This window comes from Equus quagga, chromosome 20 (assembly GCF_021613505.1).
Source record: "Equus quagga isolate Etosha38 chromosome 20, UCLA_HA_Equagga_1.0, whole genome shotgun sequence".
Lineage (NCBI taxonomy): Eukaryota > Metazoa > Chordata > Mammalia > Perissodactyla > Equidae > Equus > Equus quagga.
Genome location: NC_060286.1, coordinates 6,525,236 through 6,544,751, shown reverse-complemented (window position 1 = coordinate 6,544,751; position 19,516 = coordinate 6,525,236). Strand labels below are relative to the sequence as shown.

The following is a 19,516-nucleotide window of genomic DNA, read 5'->3' as shown; positions in this document are numbered from 1 at the left end:
AAGTCCTTGCTACCAGGTGAGAGATTCTTTTGTGGAGTGACGAAAAGGCTTTGGAATTAGATGGTGGTAATGGTTGCACAACTTTGTGAATATACTAAAGTAATCACTGAATTGAACACAGAAGGTGAGTGGTATTGTGTGTGAATTGTATCTCAATTAAAAAAAAAAAAAAACAAAACCAAGCGGGCCGCCCCATGGCCGAGTGGTTAAGTTCGCCTGCTCCACTTCGGCGGTCCAGTGTTTCACCAGTTCCGATCCTGGGCGCGGACATGGCACCGCTCATCAGGCCATGCTGAGGTGGCATCCCACATAGCACAACCAGAAGGACCTACAACTAGAATATACAACTATGTACTAGGGGGCTTTGGGGAGAAGAAAAAAAAAAAAAAGAAGAAGATTGGCAACGGATGTTAGCTCAGGTGCCAATCTTTAAGAAAATAAAAAAAAACAACCAAGGTCATTAAATGTACAAGGTTTTTTCTTTTTTCTGTTTTTTACAATATGAGTATGAAATGAAGGAAGCAGAGAAAAAGCATTGACAAAGGAGAATTTTGAGTATCTTCTTACTTGTGAAGTTTATTTTTGGCATGTAGTTATTAAATAAGTATTAAAATAAGCTAAATGTATGTTACTGCTATCACTAATGTGATTAACTGCTTTTTAAAGTCCTAAACAAAATTATTGATAACTGTAGAAGAAAGACTAGCACCTGTTTATTTTTGCAGCTCCTTGCTGTCCGTAGCCGCTTGAAGACACCTTCTGGTGGAGCAGCTGTCTGCTGGTCAGGTGCGTCTGCGGCTTCAGTCTGGGCATGATGGATTCAATATGATTATAGTTGAGGCATAAGACCTACAGAAAGAAGAGCTTATTAATCAGACATTAAAAGATGAACGCTGCTGTATATCTATCTTTGATTTGAGATTATCAACATCCTAAAGACTATTAAAATGATATGGATAAAGTTTGGACTATATGACATAATTTAATAATATATCAGTGTTAAATGACATAAATTTTTATATCCCAAACTGTCTGGATTTGGCTTTGAATGTGTTTTTTATTATCTGACATGCTGGGAAATGACAACATTTCAGACAAAATAATGGAGATCCTAGAAAGCTGCTCAGCTTTCTCAGACTGCACTCCTGAGTCTCGAAGCCTGATGTAAATGAAATAACTCTCTAGTCGGTGTGATCACTATTTTACTATGCTTAAAAGGCCTTAGTAGATGGCTCAGCCAAAACCATGGCACAGGAGGCGGTGAGGCTGCTTTGAAAACCAGTGTCCTCCAACTTCGTTCCACACCCCTCCTGGTGGAGGCAGCATTCCATCGTGTCTCCCACTGCAGAGTAAGATTTACTGCTTAGAAGACAATTGCATAAAACTGAGATCAACCAACTTTGGGAGGTAATCCTTTTTCGTGTTTGGTGAAGAAAAAACTTTGGGAATAATTTCTCTTCTTAACAACATGAAAATACATTTTGATCCAAAGTAAAGCAAATTATAACTTGCACCGAAAATCTTGAAAGAAAAAAAGAAAATTTGTGAGTTACTCACCTTCACATTAGGCAGATAGATTAATCCACTGAATGAAGTAAGATTATTGTTCTGTAGATTCACACTAGACACATTTCTAAATTGGTCAACTGGAATCAAATCCACAGTTCTGAATTTAGACAAAGTAAATACAGTTATAATTTTAATAGGAAATTATATAAGTGAATCAATCATGTACAACCCCGAAGACATTAAAAAAAAAACCTCATCTGACAAATGCTATGAAAAAGAATTGCTGATGTAAAATGTATGGGTCAAAAGATCCAATAAATACATATTTTTGTTGGGAAAATATGTAAGAAAATAACAGAGTTTGATTGCTTTTAAAAAAACCTCCATTTCTACATAAACATAGGACTATCATAAAAGAAAATTTTAAAATAAACATCTCCAATTTCTTTATAAATTCATGAAATAATAGTGAAGTTGATATGGTAACTCAAGATTTTCAGGTTGTAAGCTGCAGAGAATATATGTGAAATAGGTTATTTCGGAAATGCCAGGAAGGAGTTAGGGATGGGAAAGAAAATGAGAAAGCAGGTAAAGTCTTTGAAAAAAGTTTTCTGTGGGATCTCCCAGAAACTTTTATGGTGTTCTACCTTGTAAGGATGTTTTTGGTAAATGAACAGAATGCTTGATTCCTAGTCCATAGTTTTACAACTGTTCCATCTTCCTTTGAGCCATGATAGAGAAGAGCATAAAGCTAAGTCACATTACCCTAACCATTTCTTAAAACAAATCCTAAACCTTGAAGTTACAATTATAACATACTTTTATCAATTAATAAGCCATTCATTCATTCAACGTATTTTCATGAATAATTCTTAAGTGTGACAATATCTTTGGAAGGGCTACAACAAATATGAAATGATAGTGTCTCTGCTTTCAAGAAATGGGATCCAGAGAAACTAAAATAAAAGAGGAAAAGTGCTATAATACAGTCAGGTGTAATGGCATTTTAGAGAAAGAAAAACCTATTTGGGGGAGTCAGGAATGACTTTACAGGTGATAAAGATCTTAAAATGAGACTTGGAGAATTTATAGGCATTTGTCAGGAAAATTAGAAAGAAAGAGTTCCAGACAGCGGAAGAGGCAAAAGCAAAGGCAGAAAGATGACACAGCACTTTGTGATTGAGATTAAGGAACTAGAATATTTTAAAATTTCTGGAGCATAAAGAGTTATAGGGCAGTAAAGGCAAGGATTACAAGAGATAAAAACAGACAGTTAATTAAAGGGTCTTCTATGCCATACAAAGGGATTTAAAATTTTATTCTGTAGACAATGGAAAGCCACTGAACAATGTTCAGAAGGGAAGTGATCTCATAAAACTTGCATCTTAGAAGGCAGTATGGATAATAGATAGATTTGTAGGGAAGACAAAAATCAAAAAGATCAAGAGAGTTTCTAAAATAGCTCATTTCCTGATCGAGGCCAATGGCGGTGACTATGGAAAGAAGAAGGGAATTGTGAGACATATTTAAGACATAGACTTTGTAGAATGTGATGATTAATTAAAACGGGAGGACAAAGGAAGGAGAGGAATGACTCCTAGATTTTTGGCTTGAGCAACAACAGGTGGATGTTGTCTCCTAGATGCCATCTAGAGAGCAACTGAATATTCAAGTGAGGGGCCTAGGTTTGGGCTAAATTTGGGGGTTGTCCTCATAAATCAAAACTATGACTAAAGATGTCTGCCTGTGAAGAGCGAAGAATAAGAAAAAGAGAGGGGACAAAAGGACTTCTTAGCCAGGAGGACCGTGATGACATCCATGAGAACAGCACCAGAGCAATGGTCGTGTCAGAGGCCAGACTGCAATGAATTAGAGTGATATGATGTGAGGAGCAAACGTCATATGCTCTAATTTTAAAAGCTTGATTATAAAGGAAAAGAGAACTATAAGGTCTTAGAAAGAGATTGATGACATTTTTAATCATAGTGGTGACAATAACAATTATTAATGCATTTCAAAGGGTGGTAAAGTTGTCATGAGATTTTGAAGTAGGGTCGATGATTTTTTTAATTATTGGTTATATTTTGATAAGATGTATAAATTATAAACCTTAGAAAAACGATAATTATGTATTTAATACAATGTCAAATAGCATATAATAAAATGATTGTACCTGATGGATGATGAAGTCCAATTTAGTTCTTGCATTTGGGTGAAGTTTGAATGTCCTTGTCGTTCTGCAATCATGTCAGAAGTAAGTCTGCCACCAAACAAATCTTTTGCACACTCAGTCTCTGGTGATTCCTATATATGAGGACATTTATAAAGTGATGTCCTCTCTTACAGATGACTAAATGACATTAATTCTTTGGTTTCAGGTCAAAATGGGTGAACTAATTTCTCCCTATTCCTCCTACTAAGTACAGCTAAATCCAGTGCACAGTATATATATAATAAACATAAGGTGACTGAAAGGTGCAGAGAGGAAGACAGACCAGCTAGGGACCTTGAGACCTGAGGAATGACATTGTGTGAGTTCCCTGCTGTGTTATTGTGATTTATAGTAAGAAAAATATATTTAGGCTTCATCCACTGTTGCTGGCCTGGCCATATGATCAGGCAGGAGGGCAATGGAAACGTGGCCTATTAAAGGGATGCCCATATGGGGCATGGTCCTCTGGAAATCTGAGGGGTATATTAAAGTAGGACACGTCGATGCCCATCAGAACTCCCTTCTGGGTTTGGAAGGTGATTGAAATCGACAAGCACATATCCTTGTATGCTCACTTATGGTGGCCACCTGAGGTCTATGAAATAGGTGGGCATTGGGGTCTACAGCAATGCAGAGATAGAGTGAATCTAGACACATTCCTCTTGTACCCTCTGAGACACAAAATGACAATAAAAACTGTTCTGTCTGCCAGCAAAAGAGAGAGAGATTGCAGATGGCTATGTGGCAGATTTCCCTGGTGGGAATGCCCTGAACATAGCTGGCAAGTCAGAGTGATGCTGGTAGCCCTGGGGAGCTACAAATGGATCTTGACAGGGATAGATACTGACTCTGGACTGGGTTTTGCTTACCCAGTGGTAAATGCAAATGCTCAGAGTGCTATAAAAGAACTAGAACAGACTATGATATTGTGATTTCTAATAAGAAATAGATATTTGGTCTTCGTTCACTGTTCCCGGCGCATAGCTCCTAAAACCCTGGTAATTTCCTATATAAGAGCCATAGGGACATCTTTTGTAATAATATTTAGTCTTTTGTCATTGGTTCCTGAAATAGCTCCAGAGCCATAAAAAGCACCTTTCACCCACACCTGAGTTTATGTTAATGAGGTGACTTTTGGAAAGTCCCAGAGGATGGGGCTGGTTGCCAGGGGAACCAACCAAGATCAGAGGATGGAAACTTTTGGTCCCATCCCCTGAACTCCAGGGAGTGGAGAAGGGCTGGAGGTTGAAGCGGTCATCAGTGGCCAATGATTTAATCAATCATGCCTATGTAGTGAAGCCTCCATAAACCCAAAAGAAGTGGGTTCAGAGCTTCTGGGTTGATGAACACGTGGAGGTGCTGGGAGAGTGGTGTGCTCAGAGAGAGCATGGAAGCTCTGTGCTCCTTCCCATGCCTTGCCCTATGCATCTCTTCCATCTGGCTATTCCTGAGTTATATCCTTTTAAAATAAACCAGCAATCTAGAAAGTAAATGTATTCCTGAATTCTGTGAGCTGCTCTTGCAAATTAATCAAACTCAAGTAGGAAGTCAAGGGAACCTCCTCTTCATAGCTGTTTAGTCAGAAGAACAGGTGATAATCTGGTCTTACTGATGGGAGTCTGAAGTGGGGGCAGGGACAGTATTGTGGGACTGAGCCTTTAGTCTGGGGATCTGATGCTAGCTCCAGGTAGATAGTGTTAAAATCCAGTTGACTTCTAGGACACCCAACTGGTGTCGGAGAATTGCTTGATGTTGGGGATAGAAGTGTGAGTGTGGGAGTAGTGTGAGGGTAAAGGAAACATACAGCAGGGGGGTTTTTCCTCTAGGCCTGGGTTTTTTTTTGTCACAGATATGCTGGACTAGGGGCAGAGAAGCCAGAAACAGAAATGCCAACAAGAGAAAAAAAAGTCCACAGAAAAGCCTGCTCTTTTTAGTCAAAAGACTAGAAAAGGGGAAGTCTAGCAAGAGAGAAAACCTTTAGACAATAATGGCTCTACTTCAGTCAAACACCACGGAATAAATTGTGGCCCCATCTCCACCAGTAAAAGAGGAATGGAAGTACAGACTTCCACCCTTGCCCAGCTTTCATAAAGCACCCCTCCACTGTCCGCATGCTGAGTGGGGAGCCCGGACCTTTATCCTCTCCCAGCACTAATGCACTCCCACACAGAAGTGTTACTAGATACCACAGGGGGAGCCACAATGTGTCTGTGGAGCATTAATGAGGCACTTCTGCCCTTCTCAGTCAGGATGAGTCAGTGGAGATGTATGGGGAGCATGAGCTCCTATCCTAGCCTAGCAGTTAATGAAGCACACACCTCCAGGTTGTCAACAGAGGCCAAGTCGGGGAACTTGGACAACTACCTCCCATTTGACAGTCCCATCTCCTTACTGGGGCAGTGTCAAGGGAGGCTTGCTAAAACAGAAGACTTAAATAAGATCCACAGTCTAGGACATAATACCCAAAATGTCCAGAATAAAAATATCTAGCATACCAAGAATCAGGAAAACTCAACTTGAATGTGAAAAAACAATCAACAAACACAACACTGAAATGACACCGATGTTATAATTATCTGACAAGGATTTTAAAATACCCATCACAAAAATGCTTCAATGAGCAATTATGAACACGCTTGAAAAAAATGAAAAGCAGAAACTCTCAGCAAAGAAATAAAAGTGTCAGCCAAAAAATAGAAGAAATAAAGAAGAACCAAATGGAAATCTGAGAAGTGAAAAATAATGTAACCAAACAAATAAAATGGAGGGCTCAACAGCAAAACAGAGAGAACAGACAAAAGAATCAATGAACTTGAATACTGAACAATAGAAATGATCCAATCTGAACAAAAGACAGAAAACAGACTTTTAAAAAAATGAGCCTCACCTTACCAAGATAGACCATATCCTAGACATGTGGGACCATAACAAAAGATTTAGCATTAGTATCATTAGATTCTTAGAATGAGGGGAGAAATAGAGTGGGCCTGAAAAAGTATTGGAAGAAACAATGGCTGAAAATTTCCATTCTTGGCAAAAGACATAAGTCTATAGAATCAAAAAGCTTAGCAAACCCCCAAAGAAGAAAACTCCCCAAAAATCCATGTCAAATACACATAATCATAATCATAATCAAGTTTCTGAAAACTAAAGACAGAAAAAATCTTGAAAGCAGTGAGAGAGAAATGAAATCTTACATATAAGAGAAAAACAATTTGAATTACAGCAGATTTCTCACCAGAAACCATGGAAACCAGAGATCTTGCGGTTCTCATTTAGAGAATGTTTCTGATGAGAAACCATGGAAAAGAATTGTCAACCCAGAACCCTATATCCAGAGAAAATATCATTCAGAAATGGAGAGGAAATTAAGACATTCTCAGATGAAGGAAAACTAAGCAAATTTGTCAACAGCAGACCTACCCTAAAAGAATGGGTAAAGAAAGTTCTTGAAACGGAAACAAAAAGGAAGAATCTTGGAATACCAGGAAAGAAGAAAGAACATTGGAAAGATATGAATACAATAGACTTTCCTTTTCCTCTTAAGTTTTCTAAATTATATTTGATCAGTTGAAGTAAAAAATTATAATATTGTCTGATGTGGTTCTCAATATATAGAGAGGAAATATTTAAGACAATTATAAATAGGAGAGGAGAAAGAGACTTAAAAGAAATTAAGATTTCTAATACTTCACTCAAACTGGTAAAAATGTCAACACTAGTAGAGTATAGTAAGTTATGTATATGGAATGTAACACCTAGAGCAACCACTAGAAAAAATCTATATAAAGAGATATACTAAAAAACACTATACATAAATCAAAATAGAACTCTATAAAATGTTCAAGTAGCTCACAGGAAGCTTCCTCTTTCTGAAAAAAAAAAGAAAGATAAACGGAGGAAACAAACAGAAAACAAAAAATAAAATAGCAGACAGTCACTAACATGTCAGTAATTGCTTAAATGGAAATGGTCTACACTCACCGTTTAAAAGACAGAAACTGACAGTGGAGAAAAGAACATGACCCAACTATATGCTGTCAACAAGAAACTCATTTCAAATATAATAATATATGCTGGCTGAAAATGAAAGCATGGCAAAAGATATATCACACAAACGTTAATCAAAAAAAAAGGAGAAGTGGCTATATTAATATCTGGAAAAAATGGACATCAATGCAAGGGAAATTACCAGGGTCAGAGAGGGACATTACATACAAATGAAAGGTTCGATCTACTAAGAGACATAAAAAGCCTAAATGTTTATGCACCAAACAACAGAGCTGCAAAGGAAATGAAGCTACGGTGGCCAGTTATTCTATCAAACATTAATCGAGGTGTTGCTGTGAAGGAATTTTGCAGGTAAAACTAAAGCTCCTAATTCACTGATTTTCAATATAGAGATCATCTTAGATAAACTGGGTAGGCCTGATTGAAGCAACTGAAAGACCTTAAAAGCTGAGCTGAGACTTTCCTGAAAGACAGAAGAAATTCACCTACGGACAACGGCTTTGGTTCATGACTGTGAGCTCCAGCCTGCCCGTAATCTTTCCTTCCTAATGGTCTGCCCAGTAGATTTCAGACTTGCTCAGGCAGCCCCCACAATTGTTCAGTATTCCTTGTAATCTCTCTCTCTCTCTTTTTTAAGATTGGCACCTGAGCTAACATCTGTTGCCAATCTTTTTTTTTTTTTTCCATCTTCTTCTTCTTCTCCTCAAAGCCCCCCAGCACATAGTTGTATATTCTAGTTGTAGGTCCTTCTGGCTCTGCTATGTGGGACATCACCTCAGCATGGCTTGATGAGAGGCACCATGTCCATGCCCAGGATCTCAACCAGCAAAACCCTGGGTCACTGAAGCAGAGCATGTGAACTTAGCCACTTGGCCATGGGGCCGGCCCTCATAATGTACATATCTTAATGTACATATCTATATACATATACATATACATACACTCACACACATACACACATCTATCTCCTACTAGTTATGTCTTTCTAGTTGACCCTGAATGAGACAATCTCAAAATAAGTTTAAAAAACATACTAATTCAGCCTTAGGAATACCACTGCTTTTCTATTTTTCATAATCATAAAAATAGCATTTGATTAGTGTCCTTCTAAATCAGGGGTTGGCAATCTTTTTCTGTACTTTTTCTGTAAAAATAATGTTTTAAAAATAGAAGTATGTAGAAGGAGGGTTTAAACAAAAACACAACTACCCAGACTGCTCTTTGGCTCTTCATAGTCATGTCGCCCCTTGGTTCCCACACCCACTCCAAAGAAGGCAGTGTGATTTTATGTCCATAGAGTCTTGGACAGAGAGTGAGGCTCAGCTGTCCATGCTTTACCATTAAAGAGTCCTGCCACTTGGAATAAGTCATACAAATTCTCTGGAGTTCTCTGTGCTCATCCATAAAATAAAAGATTTGGACCATGTAATTTCTAAGGTCCGTGTCTGTTTGCATCTCAAACACTCTAGGATTATACTGCTCTTCTTTGTCCCTCTGCACCTACTTTTTGCAGCTTATCTTCCTCTTTACATTTCCTAAATGGAAGTATTAAAGCCTCACTTAGATTTCTTCACTTCTCTATTCTCTTTCCTTAAACAGTCTTACATATGCTTTTGGTTTTAACTATCAACTTTCTTCAAATTACTTCCAAATCTAAACAAATGTAAATTAAATTCCCATATCTAAATTTATTCTTGTGTTTTCAACTGCTTGCTTGAAATCTCCAGTCAGAAGATCCACTGTTACATAAAACTCAGTGTGTCCAACACTAATCTTATTCCTGAAAACAACTTGTCTTCCTATATTCATATCTGTTATGATATCTCCTATTGGCATAGACTCAAACTCTGTAGACATCTTCTACTCTTCCCTTTCCTTGTCCTTCAAATCCAATTGGTTGCCAAGATCTGTCAATTCTCCCCAGTATTTCTCATATCTTTCGGCTCTTCATTTTTAAAGTCACTTCCCCTTGGTTTATTCTTTTTTTTTTTTTTTTAAAGATTGGCACCTGAGCTAACAACTGTTGCCAATCCTTTTTTTTTTTTTTTTTGCTTTTTCTCCCCCAAATGCCCCTGGTACATAGTTGGATATTTCAGTTGTGGGTCCTTCTAGTTGTGGCATGTGGGGGGCCGCCTCAGCGTGGCCTGACAAGCGATGCCATGTCTGTACCCAGGATTCGAACCGGCGAAACCCTGGGCCGCCAAAGTGGAGCACACAAACTTAACCACTCCGCCATGGGGCTGGTCCTGCTCACATGTAGACTGTTCTTATAGCCTCCTATAGGTCTTCCATCTATCACTGTAAACACCACTGTTCGATTAAACTTCCTAGCACATAGTTTTCAATATGTCATCCCTCTACTCAAAAATTTTTAATGCCTTCCCATTACCTCTCAATTAAAGTCTAAATTACAGTCTAGTCTTCATGCCCCATTATTAATTTATATATTTATATTCTGCCTCATTCCACAAAGAATTGGTGGCAGCTTACAGGAAGCACATATAATCAAATAGTAAAATGCAAATAATAAACAGTGAAGATCAAGACCAAGAAAGATATATTAGAATGGATCAAAACTGGGGATAAGGACAGACAGACCAAAAGTCCCACAGGGTTTCTGTTATTGAACTATAAATTTGGCCCTGAGATTTTAGGCAGTCAAAGTGAAAATAGCTAAATATGTACTCATTGTCAGTGAGCAGAACATAACTTTTCCTTAGAGGAAAACGTTTTCCCACACTTATTTCTAAAGGCACTTTGTCATCTGGTCCTTCAAATGCGGGCACAGAGACCCAGGAAGGATAAGATCCTCAACAACATCATTAGAGCAAATGCAGTACTAGTTTCATAAGACTATTTAAAAAACATCCCTCAGTGAAAGCCAACATCGAAATAAAACCTAGAGTACAAGATTCTAGGGAATTCGTCTGTGTTGGGGGGAGAACGCTCTTGATTCTCCATTCTGAGGAGGGTCCTCAAAAAAGTGGCGCTAGAATTAGTAACCTTCTCAGAGCACCTCAAAGCCCTAAATAATCGTGAACTCTCAATTTTCTAGAAAATTTGATGAGTTTTATTGTCTGACAGGAGCTAGACAATGTTACACAGGGAACCTTTTTATCCTTCAACATTCATCACGAACTTACCCTGTGAGGTAGAAACAGGAGCCCTGCACGAACTTGCTTGTTACAGAATCCAGGTTCCCAAGCACTGCTTGCATATTCAGTCCTATGTTCTGTGTTATCTTTCTTTGCAGTTTACTAATAATGTTGACATACCATTTGTTAGTTCAAATATAATTTTCTTAAATATTAACAGCTGTATTTTTCCAGGAAATAGGAATTTCCTGTTTTTAGGCCCAAGAGGATAGAAGGGCTCCAGAGCAGTTTTTTCTATCCTGTCCCGTGAGATCGTGCTGTTTTTTTCAGTCATTGAATTCAGTGGGTGCAAATGTAGGCAGCATCTTCCCTCCCCTGCCACCTCAATTTAGACAATTAAGAATTGGCCAGAGGAGAAAATTTTAAAACCTAGAAGTAAAATGTGCTTAGGAGACCAGATTTAACAAGCATAGTAAATTTGGGTATCATACTAGTGATAAAGCAATGTTCAAATGATTATGGCCTACACATATCTGAATGTGTAGCTTAGACCAAATGCTATGAGTCAAAAACAACTTACGATTGAGATTCCATCCAAAGCTTTAAGTTCTGGAAGGTGAAATATTACAAAGAACCGGTAATTTTCTTGATTCCATACAATAATGTTTCCATACATGTCTAAAATGACCAGGTTGCATAAACCCTGGGTAATGAAAACACATACATTTAAAGTGCTACAGCACTCTAGCAAGGTTTTTTTCCCCTTAAGAGTTTAACCATCCTTGAATTTTAATATTTGAATTACTCTATCATTTCCTAGTGATTTGAGTGCTTTTAAGTGTTCTTTTTAGTGCTAGGGCTACCCTTTCAGACCATTAAGGTCCATTTCATACAATCTTGCAGTGGTCTATGTTATATGATCAGAACCTGTTTTAGGATGCTGATGCTAAATGTGTTATACATCAGTGGTAAAAACTTGGAGGGAACCTTGCTAAGTTTAAAACAATATACTTTATTTATGGAATAATGGCCTATTAAATAGTATGCATGTGTTTATACAGATATAACAGGAATGAAAAACACTGCCTTCTGATGAGGGATAAAGCTGAAGTGCCTCTGCCTTCCGAGAGATTAGCAGACTTCATCTTAAGGGAAAACGTGCTTTCTTCTAGACAAGACATTTTCATGTGCCTTAGTTGTGAAGGAAGGGTGCTGAACAGATACAGATAAGAGAGGTCAAGACAAGAAAGAGTAAAGCTCCGCTGCATCTTAGGGTAAAATGGTTTACTTTGTTTCTGCTGTCATTGATTAGGTTGCCCCTGCAGCTCCGGAAGTAGTTCTATTGGGAGTAGGATGGGGAGAAGGCTGGACACAAGGGGAGACAGGAGTTGGACGTGAGTTTTCGGTAGGAGACAAAGTCCTGGCAATGTGGTATCAGCAAAAGGAAAGAGGCCATTGTGAGAGTCTCAGTGGTAGAAAACGGCCATTGAACCCTAGAAACAAGGAAGTCGCACATTACATTTGAAGTGAATTCCTATTCTGTGCTGTAGAAAACTTCCATTTTATTCAAACATTCAGTAAAGTGTGTTATACAGTATCCTTGAATTACAGGTTTCTTGGGGAGAATTGAAGAGAGTGAAGCTGGGCATAGTCGACCAGAAAGAGTTGGAGCCACCAGTAAGTAATGGAGAGGTAATCAAGAACTGCTCTGAGAACAGGAAAAGTGAAGGAATTTTACTCCCCAACCAAGTTGGAGAATCTCTGGAAACACTGAGGAAGGCGCTAGTTAGGAAGGAAGGAGCTTGGGTTATTTTACTTGAGTACTAAAAAAATTTACCCAGGAGGTTATCAACTTGGGGACATTTGCTTACACATATATATGTTTGCATGTGTACATAAATTGAATGCAAATACATTTTAATAAACCTTGTTATTCTTGATTTTTATTTTGTTCTTTATATTTTTGTTTTCCAAACTCTATACAGTGAATGTGCATTAACTGCACAGTATAAAGAAACAATGAATATTTAAAAAAACAGAAACATTATTACCCCAGATAGTCACCTTTAAATTGTAGATCTCCTGATTGAGGGCAATATAGTTGTTGCTTATGTACAATTCAATCAGAGTGAAAGCTTTCTGTAAACCACTCAGTGAAGTGATTCTGTTGTTCTCAAGAGAAAGGGAGTGAAGATGAAGCATGTTATCAAACGTATGCTTTTCCAAACCAGTGAGAAGATTATTATTTATGCTGAGGCGGGTTAATTTAGTTAGCTTGGAAATACCTAGAAAAATAAGGAAATTCAAGATTCAGATGGCACTGAAAGGTTAATTTAAAAAATAAGTGGCTGGTCGTTTTACTGTTTCTCTTTTTCTAAGTTCAAGTAGCTTTACAGATTCTATAGGATTAATCACCAGTGTTTTTCCTTTTGTTTAAGAAGGCTATAATGTGTATAACGTCTCAGTTACTAAATTCCAATTTTGGATTTCTAAGCAGACTCTCTCCTCTCAGGCGTTAAGGGAAGGTACTATGTAGGAAATACTGAATTTTGCTTTCAAACATTCAAATGATATAATTAAGATTTTCACCATCACAATAACATAAAGCTCTACACAAAGCTCAGAATAATCACCAGCCCCCATTTGAAAACATGCAGGGTGTGGAACTAGAGTGCAACACTCTGGAAAGTATTCCTCATTGTGGCATCATTTGTATTACAAAGGACCATTTAGCCTAATTCTACCTTTGTGTGCTTAAAAGTACTCTAAGACAGAACTTTAGAAAATGCCACTTCTCAGCACAATCCAACCCCTACGTATGCTACGTACTGTAGGCACTTTATAGCTGTGGGTAGGCTGGTTCAGCTGAAAGATAAGAACTTTGGAGTCAGAGTTGGTTTCAAATGTATCACCACTAGATTTGGGACCATAGGGGAATTATGTAAATTATGTAACCTCTGAGCCTCATCCTTAGACATGGACATACTGAAATCTACTTCTAAGGGGTTATGGAATTAAAGGGAATGTCAGTTATAGCTTTTGGCAAATAATTGGTCCTCAATAAATTTTAGCCATGCTCCCCTTCCATACCGTCTTTAACAGGGGACTATGGAATGCTGAAGGGTAATTGATCTAGGGCAAGTTACAAACATATTGTTAACAGCCATTATGATAAAGTATACAAATGTTTTTACATTGCACATGCTGTTTTTAAAAATATTTAATACTCGCTTTTGCATATGTACTTTTTGAAATAAAATTTTCTATTTTATGAAAAAGGTAGTACATACAGATGCTAAAAATAATCCAACAATTCAAAAGTGAAAATTAGTAAACAGAAACCTCACTTAAAATGGAGCCAGGAAGCCAGAAGAGGGAGCTCTTATGCCCTTACTACAATTGCAGAGCCCAACGGGAAGAAGAAAGACTTCCTCTTCTGGCTCAGCAGCAGCTCAGCCAATGAGAGACTGTCACAGCTCAGCCAACTAAAAGCCACTAGACTCGGAACTCCCAGTCCCTTCCAATGGACTCTTTGCTTGCAATAGCCTTCCCAACTTCCACTTCCTTCTGTAAAAGAGTTTCTCTTCCCTTGTTGCAGGGGATTTGCATGTGGCTCACCGTGGCTGCAGACCCAGAACCGCGATTCTTTGCTGCCTGAGTAAACCCATTTTTGCTGGAGAAATAACTGGCTGCCTATTTCTTTAAGGTCAACAAAAGTGAATACAGTATAAATTAAGTCTTTTTCCCAGCCACAATTTTCAGTTCTTACTTTCTCTCCTTGACAAGACAACCCTGTTACCAAAATGCACAGCCTGAAATATTCTATACCCAGATAGGTATGTATGTTCGTGTGTGTGCGCATACTCAGACATTGGTAAAGCTACTTAAATGTACTTGTATGTGGATCCATGGAAAATGTTATGTAGTACATTTGAGTTTGAACCTTTAGGAAATAAAATTTCGTTTTTGTTAAAGTCTTCAAATTTCCAAATATAACGTTCATTCTATATTTTGAAAAATGAACTGGGATACTTTATCTTTTTCAAAAGCACACCTCATTCATTCATTTATTCAACTCCACAGACATTAATTAATGTTCGGTTTGTAATATGCTAGGTTTGGTAATAGATGGTAAACTCTGGCACAGAGGAGAGGAGAGGAAAGGTGGAGGAGGTGAAAGTCAGCTAGCTGGGCCCATTATGTATAGCAGCTCGTCACAGATCCCACTAACAGGTGTTTAGAATACTCTGCCCCAAATCTTCTTGGAACTTCTCTAGAGATCTTGCACTTCAGAAATTCTATCCTGTGTCACTCATTTTTTGCTCTTGTTAATTAGACATTCATATTTTAAAGACTTTCGAATCCTCAGATACTTTACCTTCTAGCTTTGAGATGCAGTTTCCATCTAATGTGAGCTCTTCCAAGTTAACACAGGATTCCAGGCCTTCTATTTTAGTGAGATTATTGTTGCTGAATGATGCCCACTTCAAATTTTCTAATTTTTCTAAGTTTGTGATTTCAAAGAGATGTTGCCCATCTAAATTTAAGGCAGTTATCTGTAGAATAATTCACATTATATGTTACTTCTGAATCTCATCAATAAATTTGATGTTATGAGATAAAAACGCTAATGAAACAATTCAAATGTGGTAAGTAACATCAAAGGAATTCCTTCAGGAACTAAAGATCTTGTGAAGCTCTTAGTTTACAAAAAAGTAAAACTTGACAAGATTATAACTCCAAGAGGGACTTATATGGTATTATGGACACTGAGCTGTGCCAGTCAGATTCCCACTGTAGTGGGAGGATTGGCCCAGCTGCTGGGAGCGCTGTCGGCAGAAGGCCTTTCCTGTCAGCCCCTTCAGGGACGGCCTCAGCTGCAGGGAGCCGCCCTGCCCGAGGTCACACTCCTTCCCAGGCTGGCCCACATCCAATGATGGAGGGATACAAAGGCCTGGCCATCTCAGCCAAACTTGGGACAAATTTAAAGGGCCATTCTAATTCCATAACTCCCCGTGGGGTCAGCCAAGGCTGTCACCGGGCCTGCATCACAGCTAAATATCTGTATATATCCCATAATAAAAACAATGCCACTAATACCTTCCATTTTCAAGGGTCAGCTTCTCTTAATCCAGTTTCTATTTTTGGCAAGAGGTATAAGGGTGCTTTATGCAGCAAGAAGCTGCTGGTGCTCCTGCCCTTTCCCTTCCCTTGGCTGAATTCAGACCAGTTCCCCCAGTCCTTTGCTAGGATTCTTGATCCCTTTTACCTGTCACCCAAATTTTTGGCTTGATCTCTGCCTCTGAACTTTAAAGTTTGCTTGCTTCTTTTGGTTTTTTTTAAGATTTTTATTTTTTCCTTTTTCTCCCCAAGGCCCCCAGTACATAGTTGTATATTCTTTGTTGCAGGTCCTTCTAGTTGTGGCATGTGGGATGGTGCCTCAGCGTGGTTTGATGAACAGCGCCATGTCTGCACCCAGGATTCGAACCAACGAAACACTGGGCCGCCTGCAGCGGAGCGCGGGAACTTAACCACTGGGCCACGGGGCCAGCCCCTTGCTTGCTTCTTTTGCCATATTATCAGAATCTACCCTTTGGTTTTATAGTGTACGTTTATCCTAAATCTCCAATTCTATGGTGACCGCTGTCCAGTCCCCACCGCCATGGCCATGACAGAACAATTCACCACTTGACCTTATTTAATTTTAATTCGGCTCTTCCGATTTTCTGCCCCTTACCTCTCTGTAAGGTAAGGCCCTCTTTATGATACACAGACCAAAGCTGACTAAAAATCAATTGAAATGAAACTTTTGTATTAGATTTAATAGAATTAGCCTTTACCTTCAAGTACCAGTTTCCACTCAGACGTGAATGTGGTCCTAACTTTGAACTCTGTGTCAGAATTTTGGCAGAAGGCCATATACTGAGTATTCGTGGTCTCTCCTCTTTAGCACTAGAATGCTGTAAGAGAGATAACTAATAAAACAAAAAAGACATGATGAATAAAGGAAATAGCATATAGTGGGTTCATTTATATATAGTTAAAAGTATTGTTTCCTATGTGAGTGGCCCAATGAATAATGTTAAAATATGACATTTTCTTTGCCTTAAAATGTTTTCAATATCTAGATATATTTTGTTGTATATTTCACTTTTTTCTGTTTTAACAGATAATTAATCATTACAAAATAGTATTTTAAAATTGTGAAAGGATTACTGTAATACAAACACTCATTTAATCCACCCACGAAGCCAGTTTAAGAGCTAGAATATTGCCACTACCCTACAAGCTCCCTGTGTGCCTGGTCCTAATCCTCTTCCTCTCCTTCCCCTCAGAAGTCAGCTCTCATCTCAAGTGACTCAATCGATCCCCTGAGAAGCAATCGCTGATCTCAAATTTCGTGCCTACCATTCACTCACTTTCTTTATAGGCCTGTGTTTGTGTCCACAGACAATATATCATTTAGTCTTGCACACATCTGAACTTTATGTAAACTGAAATAATACGTATGTATTCTTCTAGGACTTGCTGTTTTGCTTAGCATTATGTTCATGAGATTCATCTGTGCTGCTGCATGTAGCTGTATCTCATTCACACGCCATTGCTATGTAGTATTTCCTTATCAATTCTCCTGTCGATGAACACGGGGGCTTATTTCAGTTTTTTGCTATTATAAACAATTGCTGTCATGAATATTCTTGTGTGTGACTCCTGGTGCACACATGCAAGAGTTTGTTTAGAGTGTATACAACCTGCTGGGTTGTAGGGTATGTATATATTCAGCTTTACTAGATGATGCCAAATTGTTTTCCAAAGTGGTTGTACCAATTGTAAGCTTTACTTCAAATGTTTGCTAAAACTTGATACCGTCAGGCTTTAAAATGTTTGCTAATTGGTGGCTGTAAACTGGTAGATCATTGCATTTTAATGTTCATTTTCTTGAATACTCATAAAGGGGAGCATCTTTTCCTGTTATTTGGCTGTTCTGATTTCCTCTCCAGTGAAGTGTCTATTGAAATCTTTTGCCCATTTTTCTGTTTGATTGGTTGTCTTTTTCCTGATAAGTTCTGGATATATACAGAATATCTGTTGTCAGTTAGATGTGCTGCAAATTTCCTTTCCTGGAACGCAGCTTGTCTTTTCACTTTCTTTATGGTGAGCCCTTTGAGGAACAGATGTATTAATTTTAAAGTAGACAAACCAATCTGTTATAGTTTATGCTCTTTGTTTCTTTCATAATAAATTCTTCCCTAATTCAAGGTCATAATGATAATCTCTGATCTTTTCTTCTAAAATAGTTTTTGTTTTGACTTTTACAGTGAAGTCCTTAATGCACTTGTCCCAGTGCCTTTGCCCAGCCTCCCTGATCTGTAAAGGCAGCTGATAGTTATCAAGTTTCCATGTATGTGTGGGTCTATATTGAGTATTTATGTTTTGTTATATTGGTCTATTTAACTCTGTGCCAATTCCACATTGTCTTAAAGGATTTTCGTAAGTCTTGATTCCTGGGAGGGTAGATCCCCAACTCTCCTTCAGGTGTTAATTGTATTTTTATCAACAAAAAAATTTCTTTCCTTCAGCCTGAATAGATCCAAAATTAAACATTACATTGTTTAAGGATTTAATATTCAAATACCCCACAAAAAGGAAATAGCTAGGTAACGAAAGTGGAGATATTTAGGATGTTGAAGGTACTTTGGCCAAAGTATAGTATTTTAAATCTGGATAATGCAGGTATTTCTCCTCCCCCAAGTCAGTAGGTTTTGTTTTTTTCAGCCAGACACGTGTAATAGCAATACTAGATAGATAATTCACTAAATGCTTTCTCAACGCCTCTAGGCTTACCCTATCCACAGAAAGTTGCTTATTTTCATGTAGGCTCTAGAAAGGACTCTGAAGAGTTCAGGCACGATCAGGAAAAACCAGTTACCCTAGAGGTGTTTTTGGGGTAGTGTGCAGGGGTGGGAATGCACACATCCAGTTGGCATTTAAAGGGGATACATTTAAACAGGAAAAAACATTCAAGCGATATGATTGTTATATATTAATTGCTTTTTTATTAGCATGCTAAGAGAGAATACAAAATCTTAATAACAAAACAAGAGTATGGACAATATTATTTGTATATTCAAAGCAGCACAAAAAGTATTAAACAGTAAAATCCAACCTGAGTAATCTTTGTTCCAGTAATAAATTTCATGGCTGCTGTTGCTTCTTCTTCAGAAATGAGGAGTCCATCTAAATGAGTGAGAGTCCTTAATCTGCCAATAACACTCAGCCTTAATGTGGCTGGCTTGGGAAAAATAACAAAAAGTTAATTTTTATAAAATACTACACACATTACGGCATGGAAAGGAGTGCTTTTTCATTCTGTCCCATATAATTCAAATTATGCATCTCCTACTTTATTATATATATCTAAAAATAAAAGCTTAACTTAATTCTTTAAATAATAGTTGAAATTAAATCATATTTAAGAACTAATCTGTTTTGTTTGAAGGTGGATGTTTCTGCTCGTATGAAGGGGGAAATCTCGTAAGCTGTTGAGAAATGACTGGTGAAAAGTGTTCAGAGGACAACGGCAGCGCCTTCTGTTTGTCTAGATCAGCTGTTCTACTCAGCCCATGTGACTCAGGATGGGGCTTTGGCCCTGACATCTAATTTGGCAACAGGGAGATAGCTGTACCGT

General features: G+C 38.1%; 1 protein-coding gene across 4 annotated transcripts in view; it reads right to left on the bottom strand.

Moving 5' to 3' along the window:
- The window catches only part of LRRC9 (leucine rich repeat containing 9), a 114,194-nt gene that overhangs the window by 25,195 nt on the left and 69,483 nt on the right, over window positions 1-19,516 (bottom strand). For 3 of the 4 annotated variants that reach the window (XM_046646985.1, XM_046646986.1, XM_046646988.1), the window contains 8 exons: window positions 18,995-19,120; window positions 16,668-16,802; window positions 15,206-15,383; window positions 12,892-13,112; window positions 11,408-11,530; window positions 3,683-3,813; window positions 1,558-1,666; window positions 710-849 (listed from right to left, as the gene is read on the bottom strand). In XM_046646985.1, the coding sequence (XP_046502941.1) occupies window positions 710-849; window positions 1,558-1,666; window positions 3,683-3,813; window positions 11,408-11,530; window positions 12,892-13,112; window positions 15,206-15,383; window positions 16,668-16,802; window positions 18,995-19,120 (1,163 nt within the window). The remainder of the gene's footprint in view (window positions 1-709; window positions 850-1,557; window positions 1,667-3,682; window positions 3,814-11,407; window positions 11,531-12,891; window positions 13,113-15,205; window positions 15,384-16,667; window positions 16,803-18,994; window positions 19,121-19,516) is intronic. The other variant, XM_046646987.1, reaches the window with a different exon arrangement.